Source organism: Pagrus pagrus (genome assembly GCF_965226575.1).
Source record: "Pagrus pagrus genome assembly, chromosome: 15".
In the NCBI taxonomy this organism is placed as follows: Eukaryota; Metazoa; Chordata; class Actinopteri; order Spariformes; family Sparidae; genus Pagrus; species Pagrus pagrus.
Genome location: NC_140199.1, coordinates 12,741,296 through 12,759,807, shown reverse-complemented (window position 1 = coordinate 12,759,807; position 18,512 = coordinate 12,741,296). Strand labels below are relative to the sequence as shown.

At 40.9% G+C, this 18,512-nt stretch overlaps 1 protein-coding gene across 15 annotated transcripts in view; it reads right to left on the bottom strand.

Annotated features, from left to right (window-relative positions):
• The window catches only part of LOC311271079 (uncharacterized protein), a 79,998-nt gene extending 70,389 nt beyond the window's left edge, over positions 1–9,609 (bottom strand). For all 15 annotated transcript variants that reach the window (XR_014624337.1, XR_014624338.1, XR_014624339.1 and 12 more), the window contains exon 1: positions 9,322–9,609. Coding sequence is in view for 1 of the 15 variants with exons in the window: in XM_084376475.1 (XP_084232601.1) it covers positions 9,322–9,525 (204 nt within the window). In the remaining 14 variants the exon portion in view is untranslated. The remainder of the gene's footprint in view (positions 1–9,321) is intronic.
• Between the last annotated feature and the right edge of the window lie 8,903 nt (positions 9,610–18,512).

The following is an 18,512-nucleotide window of genomic DNA, read 5'->3' as shown; positions in this document are numbered from 1 at the left end:
TCGGGACTGATTTCTCACTCTGAGACGCTTGATAAATAAAATAAAAACTGATGTACGGTTTGGGCTAACACCTTCACACACTCACTGCCCAATACTTTCATTTATGCAGACACACTTACACACACATAAAAGCATGGTCACACACTCCTTCGCACTCACACATACATGCACAATGCATGAGTAATGTGATTTAACCGGCTTTGGCGAGCTCTGACGGGTACTCGACATGATTAAGAGCCAATATGCTGTTGCATACAGCCAAGCTAAAGATGTCTCTTTTTCAGAGCCGCTCCTATTTGCCTGCTCCTTAAGCCCCTCTTTGCATCTCCCTCTACATGTCTTTTAAGCACTTCTGAAGCATCTGGGAGGAAGAACTTTACACACACATCATCCAGGATCCCTCACTCAGACGTGGAAGCATATCAAATGTCAGTGAAATGGGGATCTCTGTAGTAATAAGGTGTTTTTAAGGTCCTTTCTGGGAGGCAAAGCGCTGGAAAGTTTGGACCGGGTTCATCTTTTTGAGCTTTTTTTTTTTTTCTGAAGTAAAGCACCCCCATCCAGTCCCTTAAGACCGATCATTATGTGCTTGTAATCAGCCCTCTGCAGATGCTGAAGAAGTTTGGAGGGATTGGAGGAGCAGTGGTGGAGGTAAGAAGGCGCAGTTTAGATTCAAGCTGCTTGACCTGTCAGTTTTCCATCCAAGTGTGCGTATCAGCAGAAAGGATTCTTATTTGTGCGTACACGCGAACACACTGCAGACGTCTAAAGAGCTGCTGAGCTGTTCATCTATACATAACTTTCCATCTCTGGAGACTTACTTCTCCCCTCCTTCCATCCAATCTCATCCCTCCTTAATTTGTTTCTCTCTTTCCCAACTTCCCTCTCTCAGTCCCGTGTTGTCCTGCCATTCGCTCGTGGCGAGGCAGGCATCATCTCGTATACATGGCGTGGCGCGCGATGTGGGACCGCGGTAATGCAAGCATCTGCTCAGGGCTTTTGTGCTCAAAAGATTCAATTAAAAAATAATTACCAAAAGATTAGTGGTAGTCCGGTACGACTGTACTGTTTGAATAGATGTTTCCTTTTCATCTGCTGTAATAATAGAATGCTTTTTTAATTAAAGAAAAAAAGGGAAAGCAGATGAAGAAAAAGAAGAGGAAGAAGAAGAAAAAGGCGGGCCCGCCTCAGTACACCCTGTCTGAAGACAAAGTTTGTTTGATGTGCAGCAAAATTAAATATTTTTTGATCTAACAAATTAATTTTCACACCCACTCCCCATCCTCCCTCTTCCTTTTTTTCCTGGAGGAGATAAAGACAATTTAATTTAGATACCAACATGGGGAGGAGCAGTGCACACACACGTGCACACACACACACACACACACACACACACACACACATACACACAGTCACATTCTCTTGGTCAAGCATGCTGAGAATCCAGAACTACAACTAGTCAAACCTGGAAGGCTGCTTCTTACGGGGATGGTGAACACTGTAACATAACAAAAGAGTCTTTGGACAATTAGACTGTCTAATGCAAGAGTCATGTGACACAGGAAGGCACTAATTATATAAATGATTGAAGGTGATGTTTGTATTCTGGCTTTGCTTTGACCAAGAGCGTTTGTGGAAGTGTGGAATGGCATCCAGCACAAGAGAGATGACGTTTTATATAAAAAAAAACATAATATAATACCTTGTTAAAGGTTAATAAATACTGTGTAGTCCATCTATAAACATTATTTGGATGGCCATTATAAAAGGTGCAGCTGATTTTTATAAACCTTTACAAAGCTTAATAAATGGTTTATAAAGCATGTTATTGTTTGTTAACGGTAAACTATTAAGTCAAGTTTAACCAATTGTACATTGATCTTGACATTATAAAATGCTGCCAAAGAAGATTAAGTAAAATACAAGACAAATAAAGTATATATTCACACACACATATATATATATATATACATATATATATATATATATATATATATATATATATATATACACATATATATATAATACACATACTGTAAAATGGTGATTTGAGCTCTAGTTTACATGTCATTTTTTTATGAAGACTACTTTTCTGTCTCTATAAATATGCCCGTTTCTCTAGTTATCGTTTTTTGTTTGTTTTTTTCCACTAAAGGTCTTTGGCTATATTGAGTTAAAGAGCATTCTCCATTTTCACTGGAATACTGACCCATTTGCTGTCATTAGAGAACAATATGTCATTTTCCAGTGATGACGTCAGCGCTTTCATGTTTGAATTCATCGACATTCATGCTGTTTGCTATGTATTCTGTATCTTGCAGTGCATGAGGTGTCTTGTTTTTGAGGCTGTCCTTGTCTGTGAATTGCGGACACTGTCCATAGATAATTCACTAGAATGGACCTTCATTTTTTTTCTCCTATCTCCATTTTTTGTTTTCTTTTACGGATGATTGATTGCTTGGTCCCTCGGGTAGGTTGTTGTTTTAAGCAGGCTTGTACTTTATTTGTTGTGTGGAATGCCTAACAAATGTCTATTGACTGACATGTGGCTATTCAATAAATTTACCATACGTGTGCAGGAGCAGTTTTGTTTTTACTTGATTTATCACTGTCTAAATACAGGTGTGCAGAGAAGAATTTCACATGCAAGATAACTTTCAAATCACAGAGCGTTATTAGCATAATCATTAATATAGCATAATTTCTGGCAGTGGTGATGTTTTAAAGTCTTAATCCCGTTATGTTTAGTCTTGATCACTGACTCTCTGACTCTCTCCTGGAAGTTATAGTGACTTGTGACCAAATGAAATGCACCATTACCTTGAATTAAAATGATGGATTTCTCTGGTTTTGAACATTGTTGGCATTGTCTAGTATAATGAGCACACAACTCAGGAAAATATATGACAAAGGTAGAAACTTTAATGCTGAAATGTTACATATAGCTATAAACATAAGGTTGTTCTCCATTCTTTTCACTCTGGCGTGAAACATTTTAGTGTCTGCTCTTTTAGTGATCACCTATTTAGCCCAGACGGTTTAATAACGCCACTTTTTATCCGTCCAGCCTGAAATATCTTGACAAATATTGGACGGACTGCCTTGAAGTTTTGGTACACATACACGGCCATCAGTCCAGGAAATGAATCCTGACAATCCTTTATGATCTCCTGAATTTTTGATCTAGTGCTACCAGCAGGTTGACATTTTTGGCTCTGAGTGAAATGTCAGAACCAAAGTGAGCAGGTCAGCAGGTTAACATTGTCATTTTGCACACATTACCATGCTGCTTTTTAGCATTTAGCTCAAAACACTGCTGTAGACTTCAGTTTTCTCACAGTACAGGAGACAACCCAAAACGCAGCCTACAGATGCCTTTGGCTACAGTCACATGACCCTCACCGTGCACATCTTAGCGGCCCCTTGAGAGTTCCCCCGTGTCATGAGTGCCAGGCCCACCCAGTGACTTATTAGCTCAGTCCTCACACCATGAGATCGTAATCCCTCTCTGCTTAAGTTACACCACAAACACACCCGTAATAGCTTGTTCTGTTACAAGGAAAAACAGTGAGTTCAGCCTCTTCTTCTTTTTCATGGGGGTGAGAAAGGGTGAGGCGAAATTTTCAAGAGAGTAACTGGAGTAAAGCAGGTGAGAGAGAGAGAGAGAGAGAGAGAGAGAGAGAGAGAGAGAGAGAGAGAGAGAGAGAGAGAGAGAAGGAGAGAGAGATGTCATTGACTCTGTGTCCCTGTGGCTTTGTTCCTGCCATGCTCTGCAGCACAGGTCCGATGTGCCCTCGAGCAGCATCTCTCTCTCTCTCTCTCTCTCTCTCTCTCTCACACACACACACACACACACACACACACACACACACACACACACGGGCTCTCTGGCAGACACACACACGCTGTGTTTGGCCTGTCAGCCATGGCAGCACCTGTCAACTGCTGACCACTTCATCGGACATCCCGAGAGAGAGAGAGGGAGGGAGGGAGGGAGAGCGAGAAAGAAAGAAAGAGAGTGACTATTACAGACACAGGAGGAAAAAGCAAACAGCTGACCCCTGTTTCCAGATGGGCCCACAACTACTGTACAGCACACAGCACAGCAGTAGTGCCAGTAGTTACACGCCGCTGCCATCACACAAATCACCACACACAAGGTAATCTCAGCCATTTGTCCAAAACAGCAGACTCAGGCCAAGTCATTCAATTTTGATAATGTTGCAAAAAAACCTGATTTTCATATTTACACTCAAATTAACTCCAGTTTATCAGGCCAAGACCCGAACATTATTTAGAGCTCTGGAGGACTGCTGGGACTTAAAATGTTACACGAATATGAATTTGTGATATGTTGTAAGTAACCATGGATCTAATAAAGGAAGTCTGGATACCGTTCATTCCTATGAAAGCTGCTCAGTGAGGCATGAAGCCAAGAAATATCCACTTCTTGGGTATTAGATTAGATTCAACTTCTGGTTTAGCCCTCCGCTAACTACAATGAGGATATAACAATTTAATGGAGCAGCTTTTCCAGACTTTCCAAATGTTGTCGGACCAAATGGCTCAAATTTTGATTTTTTTCAGGGGGATGTGACGCTCATCAGACTCTTTCACAGTCACTTATTTCACAATGTAAGCTTATGGGAAGAAGCCTTTTTGGGTTAGTGTGCAAAATGTTATCTTGACAGGGTTTGGCTGCTACGTCAAAATAGCTTCAAAGCATTGCACTGTTCCTGTTATTCTGTTATAACTGTGTTCATTCCAATGCATCCTAATGACGGCTGCAGCATACAGGCAACAGGCAAAATGGAACTTTTTAAAGTTTTTGTTGTTTTTGTTTAAGGCCATGAAATTACTTTGTGAGATTTAGGCATACTTAACGTTTTGGGTCAAAATCAGTTTCTTATTAATTTAAAGTAACGTACTATGTTAAAATAACTTCCTGTTGACTCTTATGTTTCAAACCGGACACAAACAGTGGTCTCCTGGATGAAAGTCCTTTGTTAGTTTGGGCGATCCACCCACCCCCTTCCTCCTCCCTATGCAGACTTGTCGCTCTTAATACTATGTAACCTGACTTCCTCCTTTTCCACCTTAATAATTACTACAGCCATTGTGGTTACTGCCTAACAATTAACATAAATATGGGTTGTAACAAGCTGCTGTCATTGCGTTTGTTCATATAACTAAGTGACCTCTGCTTTTTAAAGAACAGGTTGGACATGGAAAATTCATAGTGGAACGATAATAAACTGTTGAGATATCATTATGTTTGACGAGAGAAGGTAAGTAAATAACTTCTATTTATGCTCTGGACCCATAACATTTTTCTTTCTTTAAAAAAACACTCTTGACCACTTAACAAAATGTTAAGGAATGAGCGGGTTACTGAGATCAATGCCATTATTATTCTCTGGAATCTGAGTCAGTGGTTCATTATTTTCTGGTAATCATGTTGTTGTCTACCTTTTGGAGGAGGATTAAAACACATGCTTTAAAATATCAAACGTTTCCCCTGTTTTTCTGTGTGATGTTTGAAAAACAAACAATTATGACAATGGCCTTTTTATTTTGTTATTTGTTTCCCTTGAATATCTGTAAATGTTACATCGTTTGAGAGGATACATTGAAACAAATAAAAATGGTGCCACTGAAAACATCTTGAAAGATGGGTGAGGTTAATTGTAGCTGACAGTTGCTGAGAAGTGTGCATTTAATTTTTATATATCATCAATATTTAATTTAATATTTCAATATTTTGAATTTAAATTAAAAACGGATTTGATACATTTACCTTTAGTAATTAACCCGAGAGGCAGTTCATTTTCCAGTTTTCTATTAATTTGAATGTGAGAATAAGATTTGTTTGTTTGTTTGTTTTGTCCTAGCCACAAAACACAAGCTTGCAGCTGGAATACACATGTACACGTTTAAAAAAATTGCTTTTAAATTGGTGCTTTCCACTCTGATTATTATGCTCCTCTTACCTCCAGCCTGTGACATGAACACTGATAGAGGTCCACCGTAATCGAGAATGTTACAATTCCTTAAATGCATCTCTGAGGAGAAAGAACGGGAGCTGAGGCACCACAGGTGTATCCTATCATACACCTGTGGTGCCTCAGCTCCCGTGCTTTCTAAACACATACACATACAATAAACACATACCGAAACATCTCCACAGGATTCCTATGGAGATGTTTCGGTATGTGTTTATTGATCTGTGAGCTGATCTGACAGTACAGTAAAAGGAATGGCCAGCCTGTTGTGGAAACAGCTCTACTGTAATATTAATAATATTGAATGATTGTGATGCTGCAGATTAGACAAACTGCCTGTGGAAGCAGGATTGACAGCACCAAGGGCGGCTCTAACGTAACTCATATGTATTCATAAAATAAGAAATAGCTTTTTTACATATGTGCAGAATCTGAATCATGAATTAATCATAAAAAAAAAACACTTGTGTAACTTTTTCTTCTTTTTCTTCACAAGCCAAAAGGCTTTTCTTTTATTTCCTTCCTCTTTCCTTATTTTCCCTTTCATGTGCATACCAGCTCATTCAAGAAAAATATACAGCTCTAAAATTGCTGTAATTATGTCAGCCTGAGCCTGAAAAGGACGTCAGACTAACTGTAAATGTGGTAATGAGGCTATGGATTTTATTTAGAATATTTACAGCTGCTTTTATTGTTTCCTCTTGTTTTGTCCTTGCAGTAGTAGAAAAATAATTCAATTGTCTATGTATTATTTAATTTCAGTTAGACGCATTTTGCAATGTTCTGACATAGATCTTTAATAACTGTCTTCCGGCGTATGGTATTTTCCTTTGATTCATTTGCCTTTTTAAGAATCTTTTGTATTATTGATTTTCCCCAAAAAACATGCATGAGTCATTTGTGTTTTCACAGCCCACCCTCATTAGCAGCTTTATACGACCCGTCTTTATGTTAATTGTTGTACGTTTAAGTTACATAATTACCTCCCCCAAAGAGGCTACGTGTTCGCCCAAATTCGTTTTGTTGGTTTGTCGGCAGGCTTACACAAAAACTACTGAACAGATTTCCACGAAACTTGGATGGAGGATGGGTCTCGGCCCAGAACGGACCCCGTTAACTTTTGGTGTGGCTCCTGATAAAGGGAAGAAGATACAGGGCTACTATTTGTCATCCATTTTTGCTACTGAATGTTATTAAAGTTACAATTCTTATTCAAACCTATACCACGATCTTTTCCTACAAACAACCAAATTGTGAACATACCCACACCCTCTCTGTCCTTTGAGACGGCCTCGCTATCCAAAAAAGCTGAATATTTGATCTGAATATTTCGACCTAAAAGAAGAAGCGTGTTTAAGAGATAAATACTGTTTTAGTTGTGTGCTGTCATGAAGAGTGTAGGTTTTGCCAAAAGCACAGACGCATATACAGGTACTCAAAGGCAATCAAAAGTTCAGATTTCACATAAGGCCTATGTTTTCTCTAAGAACTAACCATCAGCAGCCTCAATCGGTGTGTGCGCACCCATTTCTCTCAACTCTAATCACAACAGCATTATGAACTGGCTGCATTGTAATCGCTATAATCAGGAGAAGATGCATCATTTTCAAATCATTTTCCAACTCCAAGGGTTGAAAGCTTGCGAGGGCAACAGTACAGCAAACAGCTATTTCCCTAATACAATCAAGCCACATTCATTCATTACAATGTATGCGAAGGAGTAATTTAATTTCAGTGTAGAAATAATGCATACAATGTGTTTATGATGCAGTTTGAAGTCAGCTGTTCCTCTCTTTGATTAGTCACGTTGTCACTGTTTTGCACCCCTCTGCCACAAGCTGAGCAGATTACACTTGCTCTTTGGTCTGATGGAGCATTCATAAAACATCACAGAAAGAATGGCAGTGAATTAAGTAAGAGAGAAGAAGGCTTCAGAGCAGAGGGATTAGGATTCAGAGTGTTTGTTGGAGACAGAGAGCAGTTGAGGCATTGTTTACCTCCTGCTTTATGCCCGGGCTTATTGGCAGGGCTTCAGTCTTAACTAGGCATTGATTCTTATTTAGGAGTGCGGAGTGTCGAGTACGAGGGTTGTAAGAAAGGTGGATTTAACACCGAGGCCATCTGAAACGGCCGATGTGTGTGTTTGGGGACATTGAATGGTGAAGATGTCTATCGAATTATTTTTCCTTTGCTACTGGTATGTATGTATCGATGTGCATGTGTGTATGCAAAATTATTTTTTTGGGATAAAGCGGACAAGAAAATGAGAGTGAGATGAGATCCTCTTCTTTTTTTCTTCTTTTTTTCGTTTCCTATGTCCAGCCTTTCAGGATAGTCTATACGATTTCAGTCCTAACTGACTTAGTACAGCACAGGAAGGTCTATCTATTATTGCTCCTTTCATTTCCTTTATGTATGTGCTTCATTTACAGGTATGGTCACTACATTTCTTGGTTATGCCAGCTATAAAAACACCTGTTCAAGGACAATTTTTTAAAGGTCCCATATTATGAAAAACACATTTTCTCTGGTGTCTACATATATAAACTGGTCCTCCCTGAGCCTACCAACTCCCAGAATGAGGAAAGCAAACCAGTCCCGCATGGTCTCTGCAGCCCACCCACTGGTAAAACGAGGCTCCTACAGGCTGTTCAGATTCAGCTCATAGGCCCCGGAGATATCCGAGAGGGGGGCGTTCATCCCCGAGGTGAAGGTCGGTGTGTCCAGCGGTAAGCTAGCAGTGTTTCGCAATGTTGTCGCTCAGAGCGAGACACGCAAATTGCTCCGTTGTTGGTTGTAAAAATGAACATAAGGGCTTATATTCTGTCCCAGCTACAGAAGAACAGAAGAGACAGTGGTTGCGTTTCATTTTTAAGGACAACGTGCCGGCTGCGGTTCCTGTAATCTGTTTGTGTGTGCTAACCACTTCACACCGGACTGCTTCAGTAAGGAGGGTCAGAACAAAGCTGGCTTTGCCTCGACACTGACCCTCGTGAAAGGATCAGTCCCAACCATACGGGACCCAGCAACTGCACCCGAGCCACAGGTAAGTGTCGCCACGTGTTGATAGTATTTACAGTTGCCTACGAGTATGGTGACGTCAGCTTGAAACTGGCTAACTAGTTAGCTCCGCTTCGGTCGCTATGCAACGGCGTTTGAAGCGAGTTTAATGTTAATAATATTATGAGGGAGCTTGGTTGTCACAGTAAAAAGTCTGGAAACATGGGCAGACTGGAGACAGAGACTATGCGAACAGTGTCCAAGAGTTGGAGACTGTTGGAGACAAACACAGCTTTCGCTAGCTGTTTTTAGATGTTACCTGTTGCAGGTCAGTGGGGGATGGGAGCCGGGTGGTTGTGTCGGGGAGTCCTGCTGCAGCCGCAGAGTCTGTATTTTTCTGAGCCTCTCCTTCTGGGTCCGATTCTGGGTCAAACTGGTGCGGTTGAACGACAGCATCTCCGCGAGCCATAGCGATACATCCACCGTAAACATTAGCGCATGCTACCGCTAGCGTCAGCGGCATCCTCTCCCTGAGAGGGCCGTGTAGCAGCGCACGCGCTGACAGACGGCGCTCATTAGCATTAAAGGTGCAGGCACAGAAACAGCTGCTCTCAGTAGAGCGACTTTCAGACAGCTGAAGTTCAGGACCACTGATGGGTTTGGGGCGATACATTTCGAATACAGTGTTGTTGGACCTCTGACAGCTGTGTGAAATTGATGAAAAACAGTATAATATGGGACCTTGGGGGAAAAATTTGGTTTTACAGAATTTTAAAAATGTGCTTTTATATATGTCCAAACAGCAGTCATGTTAGTTAGACAACTGGCAGTTGATTTGCATTGCAGAGATATGTTAAATCAAAAACGTTTTTATTTCTGTTGTCCTTTTCACCTGTAACTGTAACGTTCAATGGTTTATACGAAAACTTTTGGTGTGACCTCTCTGATGTCACTGCTGTGTTACTCACTGTGCTGCTTTGCTAGCTTCTTTGATAAACCACATCCACCCAACAGTGACGTCTCAGACTAACTTCCAGTTTTGGGTAAAGTCAAGCTGTCATTTTCTTTAATCTGTGGCCATTAGACGTGTAGTTTTTGTAAACAAACATTGTGATTCCATCTATACTACACTGTATATATCATGTTGATGGGATATTCTGAGCCTTATTTCTGTTTTTTTTCCCTTATTTCTTATTTCTATGAAATGTCAGTTTCATATTTCATCTGGGATCATTTTCATCATGCATCAGTGGATGAGTTTGCATGGGGTACTGTATAAGTACAATGCAATACTGTACTGGTACAACCTTTTTTCTTTTTCAGTTTTATTTATTTGCATTATGTTTAATTTGCACCATAAAAAAACTATGTTGCATTAATTACGAGCAGTTCTTGCTGCACAGTAACCATGGATATACCGATTTATAAACTGGATAATTAGTGATACTAATTAAATGTCTACATTATGTGATCAAGAGCGGAGTATATGGAGTGTCTTATATGATTCCTGAGCGAATGAATGGACGTTTATCTTTGATGGAGGTTCTGATCTCACTGGAATAAGTAAGTTGCATTGATTCCATCAGCACAGTACGTATCTGTATGTTTTGACATCTGTCACTTCGGGGAAAAGTGAATTTGACACAAACTGCGACGATGAGGTTAAAAAAGATACTAAAGAAAGCAGTCTTAAGCGTACAGTCTATATGCTGATATTTCAAATATACAATACCAGCTGGTGTGCAGTAGGTGAGTGCATCTTTTCTTGTGAGCCCTTTGTGAATTTGAATCTTGAACATTGAGGGTGGACCCCGCCAGTAACTGTGACTTCAAAGAGGCAGAATTCCATTTATAAAAAACAAAAGGTATTACCGACAAAAGGCCAGAATGCTATAGTTTTAAAAATTAGGTTTGCACTTATTGAAACCTCAAGGATGATAACTGTAAAAGCTGTTATCTATTAAAACGAAACACATGTTTTAAAAAAGTCACTGACAAATGCTTGGTGGTTGTGCCAATACAGCGCTGCTGGTTGTTGATCTGTAAAAGACAAAAAAAAAAAAGGAGGCACATTTACATAAACATCTGTTTTAGTCGTAAAAATGTAGAAATAACACTATCCATCTCTCTTTTTGTCTCTGTGGTTGTTCAGGGATGAAAGGGAGGTGAAGGGAGGAGCGGGAGAGTGGAGAGAGAGAGGGAAGATATTAATTAAGCAGGGATTGTGCATTGACTCTGCCTTGTGCATAAGACAGAAGGTTAAGCAAATGCCAGGGCAGCGGTGTCACTTCAAACAATGACTATTAGCTTTGGAATCAGCCTTGTGTCTGCTGAGGAAACACAGTCCATTCAGACTCCTGATTGCCAGCCGGCACGGTGTGTGTCTGTGCATGTGTGTGTGTGGTAGAGGTAGCGGGGCGTGGTGGTGGCGGTGGTGGTGCCGGTGAGGGGGGGAGGGTCATTCCATTTCAATCTGTGGTTAAATTAGCCGAAGGCGGCAGAGGTTGAAAACACACAATTATTGGTTCGAGCCGGGCCGCTGGGGACTGGCGAGGCAGGGGCAACATTTAAAAAAAAAAAAAAAAAAAGATAGATATAGATAGAGACGTTATTGAAAGGATGACGGTGGACAGTCGGGGGAGAGGGGCGTGCAGGTTGTAGAGTCTTGGAAGGGAGCTTGTGATCACAGTGTTGAAAAGGTGCCATCAGAAATAACTTTTTAGAACCTACAGCCTTGTTTACCATATTACCCAAAAAACCTCTGACAAGTCATAAAATTTGTGTTTAGCTTTCATGTATCAGACTGTCCATACACCTTGATAGAATGAGTAAATTAAATGTGGCATGGATTAAAGTTTGGGAATAAGGGAAATGGAGCAAAATGGATGCAACCTCTTTCATTCTCGTCCTCAATCAGCTGCTGTTTTTGTCCTTATAGCATGAAAAATGTAAAGTGGCCCCTGCTATAGCTGAAAAGTTGTAGTACAGTATAAACTACGGTTGCTCAATTGAACAGAATCATGTTTTGCTGCTACAGCCTTTGTTCAGTATGGTTGCTAATGTTGGCTAACGTTAGCCGACTTATGCCATTGATGTGTAACTGACATCACTGAATCACATCACTGATCATATGACACGTCTCTACTTGTGCCACTGTCACACTGTGTTCTTTAAATCCTTATCACCTGACATTTGCCCTGAAAGCTTTCTTTAGGTGAAAAAAATATGTTCTGTAAATATATTCCACTGACATATGCCCAAACATTTTCTCAAAGATTGAGAAAATCCTGAGTCGCACTTAAACTTTTTTATATTTTACCTAAAAAGGAACTGATAAATAACTGTAAATCCTTGGAAATTGGTTGGTTTGTAAGTAATTTGATCCCTATTGTAAGGAAAATAAGGACCGTGCTCTCAGTAAACCTTCAATTTACTAACTCGAATCAATTATTTTTAGTTCTGGATTACATATTTCCATCATTAGAAAGTTATTGACCCTTAAATTTAAGGCTTACCTAGACTTTTAGACTCAGGACACTCATATACTCAATCATATTGTTACAGTTGGCCACTTGGATCAAACCTGCCTGCAGGTCATGTTGACTCATCCTTTAGACCTAGACATCAAACTCAGGTAACACCAACAACTATATGTGTCTTTAAATACGATGATAAAGATACACAGAGCCCATTGGAATTTCTCTAATATTGAATCTTAAGATCCCTGAAGGACTGTGTATGCTGTAAACCGTTGCTGTAAGTGGGCCGGCACTGATCGGTATTCGGTACCTTTCACATTTTACTCTAACCGTGACTTTTTCTTACGTGACAACACTTCTCACAAGCTGCCGGTATGCTTTTCTGCTTTCTCAATGTCATGCCGGGGACTCTACGGTCACTTTAAGGCTATACGTTAATAATGTAAATTCATGAGGTTATTATGACAAAAAAGAAAACAAGTTATATTTAGTACCTATCAGACATTTCCCTTTAGTTAAGTTATAAAAATGTGGAAAACTCATTATGAAAAGGTCACTGGGCCAATGTGAGTTTCCTACATGTCAATCACCTACAACCTGCAACAGCATGCTGTCTATACACGTACTTATTCACCACCTACAGAGCAGCAGAAGCCGGTGCAAAGTTAGAATAAATCTCCACGTCAACATGACAAAAAAGAGGGTGGAAATAAACAAGCCAGCAAAGCGGAGAGAGCCTAATGTTAGGAGCCTCTTTTGTATTGAGAGAAATTACAGGAGCGTTTGATTTGCGCCAAGGTGCCGTCCTGAACATATGGCATTTTAATTCTTGCCGGTCTCATCTGGATAACTCGGGGCCCGGCGAATCTCGCACCACCATCAGGGAAATATGGGCACACACAGAATGCTTAGCAGCAAAGGGCTCCAATTTCCCACCTTAATGGGCATTCTCATCCCATTTTTCCCCCTCGCTTCTTCTCTCTCTCTCTCTTTTTTTCTTTTCTTAAATCCAGGCCTTTGTTTGTTTTTCATTTTTTCAGCCCTTTTTTGTCATTCTTTTCACTCCTCTAGTCCTCCCCGCTTCCCTTATTTGCATTGATTTCCCCACTTAGAGGAAGAGTGGACTCAGAGGGAAAATAGTCCTCCATCAAAACGCTCACACACACATTTCCCCACCGTCTACCCATACACACACACACACACACACACACACACAAAGACAACCATAAACCTCACACCCACACACACCTGACACATAGCAGAGGACTAGCAGTGTGCAGAATATGTTTGCGGCTGTTCATTTTTTTAATCGTCTGATGCCTTTTGTGTGGGTTGACAGCTTGAGACGAGTGCCTAATAAGTCCAGGCCTGGCGCTGTCCTGCTGGGCTGAGCAGTCTCTTTATACACACAGACACACACATACACACACACACATATAAACTTGCACATACACAAAAAGAGAGCCCAGACCCTGAGCTTGGCTTCATATCCCATGCATACACACACACAGTTTCTCACACAAACACACACACACACACACACACACACACACACACACACACACACACAGGCCCCTAATCATCCTGGTGTCTAGCACTCCGCTGGCGATCACCACTCCGCCACACTGCCATCATGGGCCAATTAAGTGGCCATATATCTGTCTAACAGTCTCCTCTGGCTGAATGGACAGTGGTGGAGTAGCAGTAGTAAGCCGCTACATGAGCCCACCCGCAGCTAGCAGTCAATTTGTAGCTTAAAGCCTAGTTGCCACAACACTCCAGCATTATTAGGACTAGTAGCACTATTGAGGATTCTTCTGTGTGTGTGCGTGTGTGTGTGTGTGTGGGAGAGAGAGAGAGAAAGAGAGAGGGCACATAGAAGGGAGGGTTGTCCAGGTTTTTGTGTGTGTACCCAGGCATGTGTGTATGTTTCTGTTCATTTGTTTGCCTTTGTGTGTGTGAGTGTATATTTATTCAAAATGATGCATGTTTCAGAATGACTACGAACGCGTTTGGCGCACACACACATTTGTGATTTAATTTACTTTCCGTGTGTATTTAAGAATGCATGTGAGTGCGTAGCTCCACTAAGTGTGCGCTCGCCGGTGTGTCTGTTTGTGCCTTCTTCTCCTTGTTGTTTGCATGTGCGCACATGCACAAGAACCAAACCTCATAAGTCATAAAACAAACATCCACTGGACTCCTTTTGGGAATGACCCAGTTGTTAAATCGGGCTGCCCTGCTGTCACCTCACTGTTGGGACACAGGCACATTTTAGCCACAGCCCATTCAGTCTGTGGCGACAACATCTGGCACCATGTCGGAGGACTTGGTGGAGGATCAATGGTGTGCAAATAATGCCTAATGGTGCATTCATGTGCACGTCAGATGTACTCTTCAAGTGGAACACAACTTGTATGTTGATGTGATTTTTGGTCAGAAATCCAATATAAAACATGGCATGAAGATAGTAGAACATGAAGGAGTTAGAATAAATAACTTCTCAAAGACTTGGCAGTGTTGTTTACATCCAGCAACCCTCTATCTTACAGGTGGTGTCTGCTGGATTAGAGTCAATTGTTCAATTGTCCATGGCACAAGGTATATGAGGAGTTATTTTCTCTTCTCCTTGACTGTAGAAGCAACAGGACAAGCTGTATTTTTTTGATTGGTTGCTCATATCGTTTCTTTCTCCAATTCACTTACACCACTGTCGTTAATACTAACAGCTGTCTTTGTGCATTTTTTATGATTACATTACTTATGATCAAAAACTAGCAAATCAAAAACATTGCTAACACAGTCAAACATCAAGGAAGCACAACAACAAAAGACATTTTAGCAAGTTAGCAAATGATGTTAAATGAAATTAATAAATGATAATAAATCATCAAGTATAATCTAATTTCACTAAGACAATTGCTGGTGTGTGACATTGTGCATAAAGCATTACACACTTCTTGCAGGAGATCGTACCCACTTCACCCAAGTTAGATATTCCAAGAACAGGCGTTCTTGGCGGACAGTGGGAATGAAACAGGCACCATTCTCCTTATTACAAGTCAGTGTACCATCAAAATTACTTTGAAGCTGTTATTGTAAAATAAAATAGTTGCATAATGTTGTTTTAATGTGCATTTGAGCTTAAGTATTTATCCCCAACTGCTCCAGGGGAGCAACTCAATGACTTACAATGGATGATTATGTTTGTTCTTGGCAGATTTGAGTATCGGTATGGGAGGAAAAGCGAATACTTAGCTTACTTCACCATTACAAATAAAGCCTATGTACAGTAAATCCATTTATATTTTGGTATCACACTTATTTAGTTGCTAGATTCACAGGTATTTTGATTGACTTTTTGCACGGCCTACATTTAAAAATGAAAGATCTGTTGTGGTGCAATGTTTCAAGCACAAAGGGACATAAAAAAGTGTAATATAAATGAAAATAGGTGTTAAGAAGGAGTAGAAGGAAGTAATAAGGTCACAGCAACTAATAGAGAGGACAATTAAAACAGATAATTAGACTAGGATGTCTTTATGAAAAGCAAATTGACATTGAGAGAAAAAAGAGAAACACAAAGAGCGACACCTCTGAAACAGAGAAAGAGAAACAAAGAAATGAAAGAGAGAAAGAAATGAGGTAAAGCCTAGAGTGCTCTAGAAGAGATTATTCTAATTTAGCAGCTGATATACATCTAAATGAAGTCACGTCAGGAGTCGACGAATGGACACAACACAGTCACCCTGGGACTCCCCATCCGATTTCTCTTTCCCTCTCTTCTTTCAATCAAACCCTCTCTATCTTTATCTCTCAGACACTGTTTCAGGCTTCTGAGTGGGTAACCTCAGCAACACCACACGCAGCGGGGACCAACAGAGGTATTACTGTGTTTGGTATTGCTTTTTGGGTTGGGTGAGTGAGTGGGATGGGGTGATGGAAGAACAGGAAGGAAGGAAAGAGGAGGTACAGAAGGTTAGCGAGCCTATCTGGGCTTGCTGACAAACACCCTCGGACTCATATTCCCATCTGGGTCCCAACAGATCGGGACGCAACACGGCAGGTTGTGTCGGTCCCAGTGCTGACAGATGACTAAATACACCATAAACAGAGATTGTATACTGTGTGTGTCTCTAAATCTCTTATACTCATTAAATCACAGAATAAACCATAAATCTTAATGTATACATATATCTTATATAAATCGTATTTAAATTTCAATTGCATTGTTATTGAGTGGCAGCAGAAATCTCATCAAATAAAACTAAATCCGTGGTATGTTCATGTTGTCCCATTGTTTTATGTAGCTTCCCATCTCTCTTCCTCCTCATTTCCTGACCCTCTCTAACGTATGACTATATGTACCGTGACTGCATTCAGGCATTTCAGCCAAACCCATTGCTAACAGGTGCATCAAATCCAGCACATAGCCATGAAATCGCAAGGAACTTAGGGTCTGTAACCATGGCATTGGATGACACCTTTTCCACAAGCAAGTTTGTGAATTTTCTTGCGCTGTTGGATCTTCCCCGGTCAACTGTAAGTTCTCTTATTGTCAGGTGGAAGCACCAAGTGACAGCTCAGTCATGAAGTGATAGACCAGGCTGCAGCTGCATGCACGCCTCACGTCAGTGGTATAGAGCACACGTTGAAGGAGGTTCTCAGTCATCCAGGTCATGGTAATTCTAAGTGCTGTAACGTAGGCAACTGGACTTGTTTCTTTTTCCTGAAAACGTTTCAGCTCTCATCCAAGAGGCTTCTTCAGTTCTAACTAACTGGAGGCGAGTTGGAGTTGTTAGACCAATACAAAGCACATGGTAGCTGGACTCTGGAGCAGTGGAAATATGTTCTTTGGAGTGATGAATCACCCCTATTTGGCAGTCTAATGGATAATTCTGAGTTTGGTGGATGCCAGGAGATTGTTACCTACCAGAATGCATAAAGGCTAGTGTAAAGTTTGGTAGAGGAGGGGTGGTGCTCTGGGTCTGTTTTTCAGGGTTTGGTCTCAGGCCTCTTAGTTCCACTTATGGGTCTTCTAAATGCTACGGGATAATCGGGCACCTCCAACATACGGGCAAGAGTTTGGGGACGACTGCATATCAATGTTCAAATTAAACTCATATATACTGTATGTGTTAAGATGTCCACTGGTGTCCAATTGCTATAAAAGCCATATAATTTATATATAGACCTCTTGAGAAGTACATTGGGTACTCTAAATTAAGCATTGTTGTTGTCATTAGGACATCTCTGTTCATCTAAATAAAAATTGGGGGTGAAAATCAGAGCTGGGGATGGCCCTTGATATCACTCCAGTAATTAAAAATAATATTTGGTGGAACTCCCACTATTTGTGCTGCAAAATGGTATTTTTATAGCCTTATTTTCCTGCAGACACATCATTTCTTTTTGGAATACATTTTTACTGTACGTAAAACCTAGTTTTTACACTCAAGTGTATAGCTATACATTGTGTGTATATGTGCGCATGACTGCAACGGTTTGGGACCCCAGCCGACAAGCCGGTGCAAGGTTGCAGCTCCTTGCACTAAGTGGTCATTCATCACTGGGAGAGCTCCAGATAACTCCAGCCTTCAGCAGCAGGTCAGTGGATGACTGTCTCCTGACCTGGCTGCCAAAACATTTAACCATCATCTCCCACAGCACTGGACCAGGTTGTGATCCTGATCGTGGTATAACCCAGCCAAAGGTGACCTCTGATCCCCTGAAACCAAGCAATCTCTCCTGTTAGCAGCATCCCTCACCGACCAGCTGACCTGTAAGCCAAAGAGCCTTCCCCAATGGCTTTGATACACTCTTCCTCTGCCTTTTGCGTGGGTGCAAATGCAAACATGAAGCTGCCATCAGTAAAAAAACATCACCAATCACACTTCTGTATCTGCATTTCTACATCCAGCTCTCCCACCAGTGCCATGTTGACTGAGTCTCGTCCCAAAAGGATTCTTGTGGAAACCTTGCCGTGTTTTCAACTTTCAACTCTTGACACGCAACCACCTACAACTTCCAT